Below are 14,693 nucleotides of genomic sequence, written 5' to 3'. Positions count from 1 at the left end.
CCTATATTTTGCTAACTTAAATTTATTTGCATCACTTTACGTATTTATTTTGGGATCCACACCTATAAACAGAATTTACCCGATGACGCGCGAGTTGAGGAGAGTAATTTCATACAAGTACATTTTTGTTGACTTTCCCCTCGATTACCCTTTTCAAAAGGAGGCGAGAGAGGACGGAGGAATTGAAAATTGCGAAAAGGCCCTAGATTTCAAAAGTCTAACGCAAAGGATTCAGGTAGGATACACACTATCCTCGATGAGATTTGCCTATTGAGGGGACACTTCCGTTCACTTACAGACAAATTGACATCTCTTCGACTAGATTCTGGGCCAGAGGATGGAGAACTGACTTTTTCTAAATGAGAAAAGGCCTAGGCCTTTTAAAAGTTAAAACAAACTGCTCACAATGTATGAATTTAACTGCATAAAATGTTAAATATATAGCAGGATGCCACTAGTTTCTTGAGTGTGAAGAATAATCAAAGCATCAGTTGAAGGGGTAAAACACATTTTTTGAAAAAATAAAATTCAAAGTCTGGATTCTTTAAATTTGCCCTCAGATTGTTGCACGTTGTTTAGGACAGGGCACCCTAATTAAAAGGGATGTTCCACTTAATACAATCTAACATGATTTTCTCACTTACTTTGGCAGTACCTTATTGCCCAAGACAATATTTTGGATGGGTTTTGCGTACCTAGATTGAGTCATTCTGGGGTCATTGCAGTGACTCACACACTTCTGTACTATTTTGTGAATAAACAAATAGAAATGTCTTAAAATAACTAAATAGCAATTCCAGCAACCTTTTTGGCAGCCCCTGTAATACGGTATAAATGACATGCATGCCAAATGTAATCAGTTACATGAAATGTGTAAGCATGAACAAAGTCTTAAGGTTACAGATGGTGAAATTATTATACGTTATTTTATTAATACTGTAATAATTGTATGTACAGGCAATGACAAGTGTAACAGCGTGATTTAATGTATTTCTATAATTATGTGATGTATGCTTTGAAATGTTTTCAATTACACTTTGTATGCTCTACTACAGGGGTTCCCAAACGTTTTCACTTCCTGCATTGGGGAACATCACGCGCACCGCACCCCCTGCGCATGCATGCACCATGTGTATTTTTATGGGCACAAGCGCTGTTCATGACACAAACTGTTCACACCCCTCTTGTTGGCTTAGAGAACATTTAGCATTTTCTTGCAATTCTACAGTTTGCCATGTCTAATGTTTATTCATGTGATATTTGAGTGACTCAAACATTACAACAGAATCTATAGGCAAAAAAAAACCTAGCTTTAAAAAAAAAAGAAGAAAGTTAGCTGACATGGGCGAGTTGATTTCTAACAAGTTATAAATAGCTCTCTAAGGTATGCAATGACTGACATGACAAGAGGAACTGATGATGCACTACCCAATTTCGAAATTGCACCATGCGCCCTCTACCGACCTCTCGGTGCGCCCCCCAGTTTGGGATCCACTGCTCTACTACACAAGCCTGCGTGAAGTGAGTAAATAGAATGTTTTTGTATTTTTATGAAGCATTTTGGGTTGCATTTTGGGCTAACAAGCTGGTAAGAATATGACTGACTGATTTGTCCTGCTAAATGGTTCTCTTGACTTTCCAACCTGATTTAAGTTATAAGTTAACATTCCACCATCTTCGCTGATGTATATAAAACAACAGTGTGCTGACACCTTTGCACTTCTCTACATGAAGGCTTTCACCCTTTGGCCCTTAAATATGATACAGCCTTCAGTCAATAAACTCACTGCTAAGCTGGAGCTGAAACCCCTCCAAGTGTTCTTTCAACCGCTCCCTCACGTCACCGCTCACCACAGTAGTCCTGATGTCTGAGTGGTGGCCTCCCTGTCCATCAGTGGGCAATATAACCCTCAGCCCTGTACCCCCACCCTCCAAGCACAGCCCCCTTTTCTCCTCCACCAAGTCTCTAGGAAATCCCAACTCTGACACTAATATGGTTTGTGCTCCCACCTCTTCTGCCTCTCCCTCCATCCCAACTGTGCCCTTCAGCCAGTCTTCAGAGGGCACAGGCACTAAGAGCAGTTGGCCCTCCTGCATCCAGAACACCGGCTCCTCCAGCTGCTGATGGCTGTCCACTGGCTCTGCTTCTATGGAGTTCAGGTCTGTGACGAGTAACCCTTGCTGGGAGGCTGGGCAAGGCTGCAGGAATTGAACCCGGCTGTGGGTATCCTGCAGTGCTGCTCTGCCTGAGGGCTGCATCTGCTGAAGGCCCACCGGTGTTTGTAACAGGGGGATGGACAGCTGAGGGTTGCAGTGAAGTTCCACGCCAGCTTTCACCCCTTTCTCAGGTGGCAGCTCCACCATGACTACCTGCACATCTTCACCACTCTCAGATGCGCCACAGTGATAGTAGTAGCTTTCATAGCTTTCCTGTGGCGCTCCTGCATATGTTGTGGCCTCTCCAACCTTTCGAACTCGAGCCTTCTTTAGAATTCGTCTTCCTCTTCGACCATCTCTGTCCCCCTCATCAACCTGAGAGCTCCAAGAGCCATCATCCATAGTTCCCTGTCCACCTTTCCTTATCTGAGAGCTTCCCCTGGACACTTTAACCCCATCGTCCTCTCGCCCTCTTCCACAGTAGAAGCAGTAACCCCCCTCCTCATCCAACCCAGCTTTAGTCTCTGTAGTCCGGACCCGCCCACCCCAGTCAATCGGTTCCCCAGGTCCGTCTTCAAATAGCCCCAAGTCCTCTGGCACTCCATCCATCTCAGTCTCTTCTGGCTCTGCCAGGCTGGCACCTCCTGCCTTATCTAGATGTCCTCTCCTCTCCAACCCCTGAATTCGACCTCCCCTGCCCTTAGCTCCATCCCGGGAGCGAAGCAGGGTGTGTTTCAGACGATTCTCTCTGAGGCGCAGGAGCGCATGCCGCAGCCGGTTCTCCCTCCGCCTGGCCGCACTAAGCAGACGCAGGGACTTCTCCAGGCTGTCGATGGCCCTGTCGTAACGCTTCCGCCACACCAGGGGGCAATGCTGAGCATAGTTGTGTTCCTTGGGCAGGTAGAAGCCAGGAGGTGGGGGTAGGCGCAGCATGTATCGTGATGGGGAATGAGGACGGGGAGAGCATGGAGAGCCAGGTGGGTCTCCGGGAGAAGAGCCTGATGGTTGTTGAGGGGAACCCTGTGGTGTTTCAACAGTCGGCGCAGACGTTCCCTGGGGGGAAGGGAGGGGCTCTATCCGGTTATTAGGTTCCCCATTGGGTGTCTCAGATCCCTGAACTTGTTCTCCATTAACTATATTTTTCACTTCAATTTCTTGTTGTGCGCCATTCTGGCTGTTTTGTTCCACTTTCAGAGAGCGGGACCTCCTTAAAAAAGAATAGATGACATTTAACATGCATCCCAGCTCTGATCTACATGTACAATAGCGATTCATCGTTTCGAATCATAAAGTGTACGACTAAAATCAAATTGCACACTGTGCTACATGTACTTCCCATATATATGATAGACAATATAACAAATACATTTAATTTATTCAATTTTCTTACCTGGTCTGTAGGCTTATGACATTCTGTTTGCCCTTTCCTCTAGGAGTTTCTCCCCCTCCTCTTCCTCCTGGCTGCAGGACCATTTCGAAGACTGTGGGCAATGCATCGTCCTTGAGCCTTCGGTACCCACTGTGTAAAGTTAGAAGGTAAGATGGCGATCATTTAAAATGCTGGCAGTTATCCTTGATGCACTGTTACATACCGTATATTTTCATACACTACATGACCAGAAGTATGTGGACACTTGCTCGTTGAACATCTCATTCCAAAATAGTGGCCATTAATATGGAGTTGGTCCCCCATTTGCTGTTCTACCAGCCTCCACACTTCTGGGAAGGCTTTCCACTAGATGTTGGAATATTGCTGCGGAGACTTTCTTCCATTCAGTCACAAGAGCATTAGTGAGGTCGGGCACTGATGTTAGGCGATTAGGCTCTGTGCAGGCCAGGCAAGTTCTTCCACAATGATCTCGACAAACCATTTCTGTATGGACCTCGCTTTCTACACGGGGGCATTGCCATGCTGACACTGGAAAGGGCCTAACCCAAACTGTTGCCACAAAGTTGGAAAAACAGAATCATCTAGAATGTCACTATGCTGTAGCCTTAAGATTTCCCTTAACTGGAACTAAGGGACCTAGCACAAACAATGTAAAACAGCCCCAGACCATTATTTATCATCCACCAAACTTTACAGTTAGCACTATGCATTGGGGAAGGTAGCGTTCTCCTGGCATCCAACAAACCCAGATTCATCTGTCGGACTGCCAAGATGGTGAAGCGTGATTCAGCACTCCAGAGAAAGCGTTTCCACTGCTCCAGAGTCCAATGGCGGTGAGCTTTACACCACTCCAGCCAATGCTTTACATTGTGCATGTTGATCTTAGGCTTGCCCTCTATAAGTTAGAGACACTACATACCTGACACCTGAGAGTTCAAAACTCTCTGGGGTGAAGTGCTTGGAGCAGAAATAGATGAAGTTGCTCTGGGGGTCCCATGGCCCCTGGCCTTGTGGGCCCTTGCGGTGAGAGTTGATGATCCATAGGTCCCGGCGTGGTGTTCCACGCTTTGGCAACCTGGCAACCACAGGAACTTAATGAAGACTTGCAATAATGTATTAGTCTGCCATGCACATGGTTAAGTAGAAGGTCTGCGTTCATTTAAAAATCTTCTGTATATATGACAAATGTTCAGGTTTTGGAGTTTCTAAACAGTTGGTGATGATTGCCAGTTCATACCTGAACACAACTTTTCTGCCATAGTAGGCTACTGCTTTACAGCGCATTCATAAAGTATTCAGACTCCTTGACTTTGTTACATTTTGACATTACAGCCTTCTAAATTTGAATAAAAAATGTTTAAGTAATGTATCAATCTACACACAATACCCCATAATGACAAAGAAAAAACAGGTCTAGACATTTTTGCAAATGTATTAAAAATAAAATGAAATATCCTGAGTTGTCTCGGCTGTGTGCTTAGGGTCATTGTCCTGTTGGAAGGTGAACCTTCGTCACAGTCTGAGGTCCTGAGTGCTCTGGAGCAGGTTTTCATCAAGGATTTCTGTACTTTGCTCTGTTCATCTTTGCTTCGATACTGACTCGCCTCCCAGTCCCTGCCGCTGAAAAACATCCCTACAGCATGATGCTGCCAGCACCTTGCTTCACCGTAGGAATGGTGCCAGGTTTCCTCCAGACGTGAGGCTTGGCATTCAGGCCAAAGAGTTCCATCTTGGTTTCATCAGACCATGACTCCAGACGGGCTGTCATGTGCCTTTTTACTGAGGAGTGGCTTCCGTTTGGCCACTTTACCATAAAGGCCTGATTGGTGGAGTGCTGCAGAGATGGGAGAACCTTCCAGAATGATAACCATCTCCACAGAGGACCTCTAGAGCTCTGTCAGTGACCATCGGGTTCTTGGTCACCTCCCTGACCAAGGCCCTTCTCCCCTGAGTGCTCAGTTTGGCCGGGTGGCCAGCTCTAAGAATAGTCTTGGTGGTTCCAAACTTCTTCCATTTAAGAATGATGGAGGCAACGGTGTTCTTGGGCACCTTCAATGCTGTAGACATTTTTGGTACCCTTCCCCAGATCTGTGCCTCGACACAATCGGAGCTCTACAGACAATTCATTCGACCTCCAAGGCTTATATAGACAGGTGTGTGCCTTTCCAAATCATGTCCAATCAATGGAATTTTAACACAGGTGGCCTCCAATCAAGTTGTAGAAACATCAAGGATGATTCATGGAAACTGGATGTAGCTGAGCTCCATTCCGAGGCTCATAGCAAAGGGTCTGAATACTTGTAAATGTTATGTTTTTTTTTGTAATACATTTTGAAGAAATTATAAAAACCTGTTTTTGCTTTGTCATGGGGTATACAATTTAATCCATTTTAGAATAAGGCTGTAAAGCAATAACATTTGCAAAAAGGGAAGGGGTCTGAATACTTTCCGAACGCACTGTACAAGTCACAGGGCTCTATTTGAACAAATCTAACACAATGGTAAATCATAATTGTTCCCTGTGGGCGTATAATACAGACAAGGTATCTATGGTAGACTATGGAGGGTTTGATGCACATCCAAACTTTTCAAAGGGGCTGTATAAAGATCCAATATAAAGACAGAGGGAATGGCCACTCACATTTGCAAGCATTATAACAGTAATTTTATTTGTATTTTTTTAATAGTGTTTTATAAACATCATGGAACCATCTTACAGATCATATTTGCACTTCTCCAGAAATAGCATTACAATCGAGCCATGTACATTCACACCATAAACTGTGAATCTTTCTAATAAGTTACTCTTTTAATTTGACTAAAATCCTGTTATTTCTAAATAGGATCGGTCATAAAAATGATTAATTGCTTCTCTCGTTCCAAGGCACTCTATGCACTCGCAGACCTAAATATCTTTACGCAGAACATTCGCACGTCTATACAAAATAATAGGCTCCTGTCAATTGTATCGTTGCCTATGTGCGAGGCAGATTCTTTAAAAAAAAGAGTGGCATTATAGGACTGAATAGTTTGGACTGGAGCGCGTCTTTGGTAATCCGACAAGGGGCACTCTTTGAAAATGGGGACGAACAAGCATGTGAATTGTAAACAATGAAAAAGCACGAGGGCAAAAACCTCCATAATAATTCAAATATTAAGGTAGACCATTTAAAACCCTTTATTCATAGGCTACTTGGCTAATGGCCAGGATAAAAAAGACACCTGTGCGATGCTGTTAAACCAGCATTTATTAAGTGGAGGGTAGGCTATGCTTGGTTTTTAATCAAATTAAACTAAATGGGGGGGGGGGGGGGGGGGGGGGGCATTAGTTGGTTTCTAAATACAAGCCTATGAAAATCACCAGTACAAAATAAACTTCTCATTCCATGGGCACTGTGTATCATGGATAGGATACGCTACGCTTCCACTCGCAAAATACATGCCATTATTAACTGCGTTACCGTTACCTTTTTGTGAGTCTTAAAACTTCCCATTAGTGCTGCATGGAATTTTCACTTTTGCGCTTGTTTTTAAGGACACACCTCAAATATTGCCAAGCGCAAGCGAGCTGACATTATACAGTGGCTTGCAAAAGTATTCACCCCCATGGGCATTTTTCCTATTTTGTTGCCTTACAACCTGGAATTAAAATATATATATTTATTTTTTTGGAGGGGGGGGGGGGGTTGTATAATTTGTTTTACACAAATTTGAGCCAGTGGATTACCACTTTGAAGATGCAAAATATCTCAGGGTGATGAGGTGTTGGGTTTGCGCCAGATATAGCGTTTTCCTGGATGGCCAAAAAGCTCAATTTTAGTCTCATCTGACCAGAGTACCTTCTTCCATTTGTTTGGGGAGTCTCCCATATGCCTTTTGGCAAACACCAAACGTGCTTGCAATTTTTTTACTTTAGGCAATGGCTTTTTTTCTGGCCACTCTAACGTAAAGTCCAGCTCTGTGGAGTCTATAGCTTAAAGTGGTCCTATAGCAGCGCCTCTTCAACCTCAGGAGGCTGAAGAAATTTGGCTTGTCACCAAAAGTACTCACAAACTTCTACAGATGCACAATCGAGAGCATCCTGGCGGGCTGTATCACCGCCTGGTACGGCAACTGCTCCGCCCACAACCGTAAGGCTCTCCAGAGGGTAGTGAGGTCTGCACAACGCATCACCGGGGGCAAACTACCTACCCTCCAGGACACCTACACCACCCGATGTTACAGGAAGGCCATAAAGATCATCAAGGACATCAACCACCCGAGCCACTGCCTGTTCACCCCGCTATCATCCAGAAGGCGAGGTCAGTACAGGTGCATCAAAGCTGGGACCGAGAGACTGAAAAACAGCTTCTATCTCAAGGCCATCAGACTGTTAAACAGCCACCACTAACATTGAGTGGCTGCTGCCAACACACTGACTCAACTCCAGCCACTTTAATAATGGGAATTGATGGGAAATGTAAAATATATCACTAGCCACTTTAAACAATGCTACCTAATATAATGTTTACATACCCTACATTATTCATCTCATATGTATACGTATATACTGTACTCTATCATCTACTGCATCTTTATGTAATACATGTATCACTAGCCACTTTAACTATGCCACTTTGTTTACATACTCATCTCATATGTACAGTGCCTTGCGAAAGTATTCGGCCCCCTTGAACTTTGCGACCTTTTGCCACATTTCAGGCTTCAAACATTAAGATATAAAACTGTATTTTTTTGTGAATAATCAACAACAAGTGGGACACAATCATGAAGTGTAACGACATTTATTGGATATTTCAAACTTTTTTAACAAATCAAAAACTGAAAAATTGGGCGTGCAAAATTATTCGGCCCCTTTACTTTCAGTGCAGCAAACTCTCTCCAGAAGTTCAGTGAGGATCTCTGAATGATCCAATGTTGACCTAAATGACTAATGATGATAAATGCAATCCACCTGTGTGTAATCAAGTCTCCGTATAAATGCACCTGCACTGTGATAGTCTCAGAGGTCCGTTAAAAGCGCAGAGAGCATCATGAAGAACAAGGAACACACCAGGCAGGTCCGAGATACTGTTGTGAAGAAGTTTAAAGCCGGATTTGGATACAAAAATATTTCCCAAGCTTTAAACATCCCAAGGAGCACTGTGCAAGCGATAATATTGAAATGGAAGGAGTATCAGACCACTGCAAATCTACCAAGACCTGGGCATCCCTCTAAACTTTCAGCTCATACAAGGAGAAGACTGATCAGAGATGCAGCCAAGAGACCCATGATCACTCTGGATGAACTGCAGAGATCTACAGCTGAGGTGGGAGACTCTGTCCATAGGACAACAATCAGTCGTATATTGCACAAATCTGGCCTTTATGGAAGAGTGGCAAGAAGAAAGCCATTTCTTAAAGATATCCATAAAAAGTGTTGTTTAAAGTTTGCCACAAGCCACACCAAACATGTGGAAGAAGGTGCTCTGGTCAGATGAAACCAAAATTGAACTTTTTGGCAACAATGCAAAACGTTATGTTTGGCGTAAAAGCAACACAGCTCATCACCCTGACCACACCATCCCCACTGTCAAACATGGTGGTGGCAGCATCATGGTTTGGGCCTGCTTTTCTTCAGCAGGGACAGGGAAGATGGTTAAAATTGATGGGAAGATGGATGGAGCCAAATACAGGACCATTCTGGAAGAAAACCTGATGGAGTCTGCAAAAGACCTGAGACTGGGACGGAGATTTGTCTTCCAACAAGACAATGATCCAAAACATAAAGCAAAATCTACAATGGAATGGTTCAAAAATAAACATATCCAGGTGTTAGAATGGCCAAGTCAAAGTCCAGACCTGAATCCAATTGAGAATCTGTGGAAAGACCTGAAAACTGCTGTTCACAAATGCTCTCCATCCAACCTCACTGAGCTCGAGCTGTTTTGCAAGGAGGAATGGGAAAAAATTTCAGTCTCTCGATGTGCAAAACTGATAGAGACATACCCCAAGCGACTTACAGCTGTAATCGCAGCAAAAGGTGGCGCTACAAAGTATTAACTTAAGGGGGCTGAATAATTTTGCACGACCAATTTTTCAGTTTTTGATTTGTTAAAAAAGTTTGAAATATCCAATAAATGTCGTTCCACTTCATGATTGTGTCCCACTTGTTGTTGATTCTTCACCAAAAAAATACAGTTCAAACATCTTTATGTTTGAAGCCTGAAATGTGGCAAAAGGTCGCAAAGTTCAAGGGGGCCGAATACTTTCGCAAGGCACTGTATATACTGTACTCGATACCATCTACTGTATCTTGCCTATGCCGCTCTGTACCATCACTCATTCATATATCTTTATGTACATATTCTTTATCCCCTTACACTTGTGTGTATAAGACAGTTTTGGAATTGTTAGTTAGATTACTTGTTGGTCATTACTGCATTGTCGGAACTAGAAGCACAAGCATTTCGCTACACTCGCATTAACATCTGCTAACCATGTGTATGTGACAAATAAAATTTGATTTGATTAGACAGATACTCAAATCTCCGCTGTGAAGCTCTGCAGCTCCTTCAGGTTAATCTTTGGTCTCTTTGTTGCCTCTCTGATGAACTTTATAGTGATAGGGGGCAGTATTCGGAAATTTGGATGAATGACGTGTCCAACGTAAACTGCCTGTTACTCAGGCCCAGAAGCTAGGATATGCATTGGATAGAGAAAACTGAAGTTTCTAAAAGTGTTAAAATAATGTCTGCGAGTATAACAGAAAGGATATGGCAGGCGAAAACCAGAGGAATATCCATCTAGGAAGTGGAATTATTTTGCTGTGAGTGGTTTTCCATTGAATGCCTATTGACTATGTAATTGGTTTAGGGCCCAGATTTCAGTTCTTATGGCTTCCGCTAGATGTCAACAATCATTCGACATGGTTTCAGGCTCGTTTTCTGAACAACCCTGATCTGTACTTCTCCATAACGTTGTCCATGACCTGTTTGGAGGGCTCCTTGGTCTTCATGGTGCCACTTAGTTAACTAATTATGTGACTTCTGAAGGTAATTGCTATGAAGCCCCTAAATAAGATCTGGTGCAACCAAACGGGGGGAATACATATGCACACCACTTTTCCAAGTTTTTCCATTTCACTTCACCAATTTGGACTATTTTGTATATGTCCATTACATGAAATCCAAATAGAAATCCATTTAAATTACAGGTTGTAATGCAACAAAATAGGAAAAAACACCAAGGGGGATGAATACTTTTGCAAGGCACTGTACAGGTAAATTGGCAAACCTGGTGTTAGGGCTTGAAAATGCCAGTGCGACAATTTTTACATACAAAATTGCAAACTAACGTGCGATTGACACTTGCGCCTCCTTAGCGCCAGACGAAAATAGAGGCCATCGTCTTAATGCTTAGGTAAAATTATATTGGATCCACTTACCTGTGAAAGGTAATGCCAGCCTTACGATTTTCCCTGGTGTCACGGGATTTGCATCCACCTGCAGAGCAGTGTCTAGGCATCTGAGCAGGATAGCTGGCAAGCTGAGGGGGAAAACATGTTATTATAGCCATCTATAGATAAACCATTCTCTGACATACCATATAAGTTAATGTGTAGGGTAACTCATTCGTTTGAATAAATTTATTTATTTAAGGGTTAATTAAATAAATTAATATCATGAAACATACTGATTATTTGACAATGAAGGTACCTATGCTGTAGTAAAATTCCCAAATACTAAACCGTGTGCATTAATTCGTTATTATGGTCCATACCCATTTACATTTGTGCTTGCTGCAATAAATAAGAGTAGGTGCACTCGATTTAAGTCACAGCCCGATGTGCCAGCCGATGGAATGGTCCCAAACATTTACACCACGCCCACCCGGCTAGCCTTCCAAGCTAAATCGAGCACAACTTATCACAGTCAAACTCGCACAATTTGCCTTGCCTGTCCAGGGAATGAAAGCGCTTGTTTCATCATAAAAAGATGACACGATTAATGACCCAGGAGCTCTTTAGGTTGTTAACTATTCTTAGCAAGCAAACATTGCATGTTATTTTTCACAGTGGCAATATCATCGCCCCAAAACACATTCATTTCTTCAAGCAGCAAGACTGTTAGCTAGCTAATGTACAGAAGTTGTAAGCCAGCAAGCTAGCTAACGACTGGCTAGCTAAGAAACGACTGTGGTTGAAGCTGACCGCCGTCAATGCTGTCCATATTTCAACAATAGTTTGACTATTAACACATATAGTATACCGTTATGCAGTTTATATTTGTAAAAGTTAATTATTTAAAGAATTACCTTAGCACTCAATCTTTCGACCTCACCAAGATGTCCGTCTTGCTCTTCCTCCCCTGCGACGACGACTAGTCTACCATAAATCCCGCCTCCTTTCTATCTAGCCAATGAATGTATGTAGGTGGTAGGCGAGGTAGTTTGCGTTTGTTAATATCCAATCAAATTGTTTTTAAAGACCTATTGGTTGGTCTTGGCTGGTTTTGTTCAACGTTCGAACCTGACAGTTTTTAGTAAAAACGGTGCCGGGTCAGAAGCGTATGTACCCTTTCAGACAGTAGAATTCTATGGAACGCAGTTTGGGTCTTTGCGTGTCAAAAAATAAATACACATTTAATTTGACACGTCAAATAACACAGTTATATTATAGAATGTTGTGTGTGCTGAATTTGCATGTACAAGCCAAGCGCCACCATTATGATCACTGCTGTGCAATACTGCTTTGGTAATAAGGTATTATTCGTTCGACTGAAAGGGAAAACGTCTGTGAGCATTTGAAATGAGATCAGAATCAAACGAGCAGGATAAACAATGTTTACAAATATATTTGATACAGGCGTTATTAGCAACTTATGGGGTAGCTAGCTTTAGCTTGGTACATAGCTAGCACAAATGAAACCAGCCTGAAAACAATGACAAGTAGAAATTGCAGTAATTTTCAATTATTCTTAGCAATAATTTAGGAATCCATGTGAGTAAGTATTAGCTAGGTAGCCACTTGTTGTTCTCCTATTGAAACAACTAGCTAGCCAGCTACCCTGTTTGTTGCCCAAAGCTAACGTTATAAGCATCCAGCTAGCTTCATCTGTCTGGTATGCTTGACCGGACGGGGTTATGTGTTGTGAAGCTAGCCACAATAAGGATTAGCCACAAAGTGGAATTTGCATTTGGCCTTTCGTAGCTCCTATTGCGGGACTTTGACTGTGGGAAATCACCTCCCCAGTTAGCCTATTGTGCGTATTGACATTTATATTGCACTAAGGATTGGGTATCAGTCTACTAGGGGTGGCAGGTAAGTTAGCCTAGTGGTTAGAGTGTTGGGCCAGTAACCGAAAGGTTGCTGGGATGAATTCCCGAGCTAACAAGGTAAAAATCTGTTCTGTCCCTGAACAAGGCAGTTAACCCACTGTTGCCCGGTAGGCTGTCATTGTAATAAGAATTAGTCCTCAATAGTTATCAGGCTCCAAAACATCCACGTTGTAATTTTTATTCTCTGGAATAGTACAATAAACATGTCTCAATTCACAGTGGTTTCAGAGTCCCGCAATAAGAGCTACGAGGCTAATGTTCTCTGGCTGTCACTGAGTAGACTGATACCCCCATGTCATTGATCCAAAATCCACAGGTAAGGCTGTACAGTGAAATATGCCCCCAACGCTACTATGGCCTATTTATTGCCTTTACCTCCTCACGCCATTTGCACACACTGTATATAGACTTTCAATTTTTTCTATTGTGTTATTGACTGTACGCTTTTTTATTCCATGTGTAACTCTGTGCTGTTGTTTGTGTCGCACTGCTTTGCTCTATCTTGGCCAGGTCGCAGTTGTAAATTAGAACTTGTTCTCAACTAGTTTACCTGGTTAAATAAAATACAAATGCAATTCTAAAGTCTAATATATCAAGTGTAATTAAAACAGATTCTTGTCAAATAAACAAATTGTATTTTGTTGATTTTATACAGGAATATTTCAACCTTGTTTAGCATGATCTATTACATTATGGCATGATTCCACTATTTGTATTAATTTCCATCACTTTCAATGAGATACTTGTATTTTGAAGGCAAACAGCAAATTCCACTGTTGTGGCTAATCCTTATTGTGGCTAGCTTCACATAGGTGGGTCCGACCACCATTAATCAAGTAAGAACTGTCTTATAAATTAGGGTTATTTTAGATAACTAGCTAGGTCGGACCCACCTATCTAGCTGGTTATCATCTAAAATAACCCTAATTTAAAAAGGTACGGTGGGTTTCGAAATGGTCGGTAATCTGTTTGTTAACTTGGCTTTCGAAGACCTTAGAAAGACAGGGTAGGATAGATATAGGTCTGTAGCAGTTTGGGTCTAGAGTGTCACCCCCTTTGAAGAGGGGGATGACCGCGGCAGCTTTCCAATCTTTGGGAATCTCAGACGATACAAAAGAGAGGTTGAACAGGCTAGTAATAGGGTTTGCAACAATTTTGGCAGATACTTTTAGAAAGAGAGGGTCCAGATTGTCTAGCCTGGCTGATTTGTAGGGGTCCAGATTTTGCAGCTCCTTCAGAACATCAGCTATCTGGATTTGGGTGAAGGAGAAATGGTGGGGGCTTTGGCGGATTGCTGTGGAGGGTGCTGGGCAGTTGACCTGGGTAGGGGTAAGCCAGGTGGAAAGCATGGCCAGCCGTAGAGAAATGCTTATTGAAATTCTCAATTATAGTGGATTTATCGGTGGTGACAGTGTTTCCTAGCCTCAGAGCAGTGGGCAGCTGGGAGGAGGTGCTCTTATTCTCCATGGACTTTACAGTGTCCCAGAACTTTTTTGAGTTAGTACTACAGGATGCACATTTCTGTTTGAAAAAGCTAGCCTAAAGCTAGCCTTAGCTTTCCTAACTGCCTGAGTATATGTGTTCCTAACTTCCTTGAAAAGTTGCATATCACGGGGACTATTCGATGCTAATGCAGAACGCCACAGGATGTTTTTGTGCTGGTCAAGGGCAGACAGGTCTGGAGTGAACCAAGGTCTATATCTATTCCTAGTTCTACAATTTTCGATTGGAGCATGCTTATTTAAGATGGTGAGGAAGGCACTTTTAAAGAATAGCCAGGCATCATCTACTGACGGGATGAGGTCAATGTCATTCCAGGATACCCCGG

The 14,693-nt window shown here is 42.7% G+C and overlaps 1 protein-coding gene across 1 annotated transcript; it reads right to left on the bottom strand.

Moving 5' to 3' along the window:
* Nucleotides 1–907: 907 nt before the first annotated feature.
* On the bottom strand, nt 908–11,971 carry thap7 (THAP domain containing 7). The gene is made up of 5 exons (XM_020505409.2): nt 11,843–11,971; nt 10,974–11,074; nt 4,467–4,622; nt 3,548–3,676; nt 908–3,364 (listed from the first exon to the last, which is right to left on the bottom strand). The coding sequence occupies exons 2-5, from the start codon at nt 11,051–11,053 to the stop codon at nt 1,771–1,773; spliced, it is 1,959 nt and encodes a 652-aa protein (XP_020360998.1). The 5' UTR covers nt 11,054–11,074; nt 11,843–11,971; the 3' UTR covers nt 908–1,770.
* Between the last annotated feature and the right edge of the window lie 2,722 nt (nt 11,972–14,693).

The sequence above is a fragment of the Oncorhynchus kisutch genome, linkage group LG17 (assembly GCF_002021735.2).
Source record: "Oncorhynchus kisutch isolate 150728-3 linkage group LG17, Okis_V2, whole genome shotgun sequence".
Taxonomy (NCBI): Eukaryota; Metazoa; Chordata; class Actinopteri; order Salmoniformes; family Salmonidae; genus Oncorhynchus; species Oncorhynchus kisutch.
The sequence above is the reverse complement of the archived record's forward strand: the minus strand, read 5'-3'. Positions and strand labels throughout refer to the sequence as shown.

Excerpts from the sequence above, each read along its gene's own strand:
- thap7 (XM_020505409.2), bottom strand. The coding sequence starts at position 11,053 with ATGCCTAGACACTGCTCTGCAGGTGGATGCAAATCCCGTGACACCAGG. Across the intron at positions 4,623-10,973 it reads GCTGGCATTACCTTTCACAG|GTTGCCAAAGCGTGGAACAC; the intron begins GTAAGTGGATCC and ends TGTGGTTGCCAG. Across the intron at positions 3,365-3,547 it reads GTCATAAGCCTACAGACCAG|GAGGTCCCGCTCTCTGAAAG; the intron begins GTAAGAAAATTG and ends TTCTTTTTTAAG.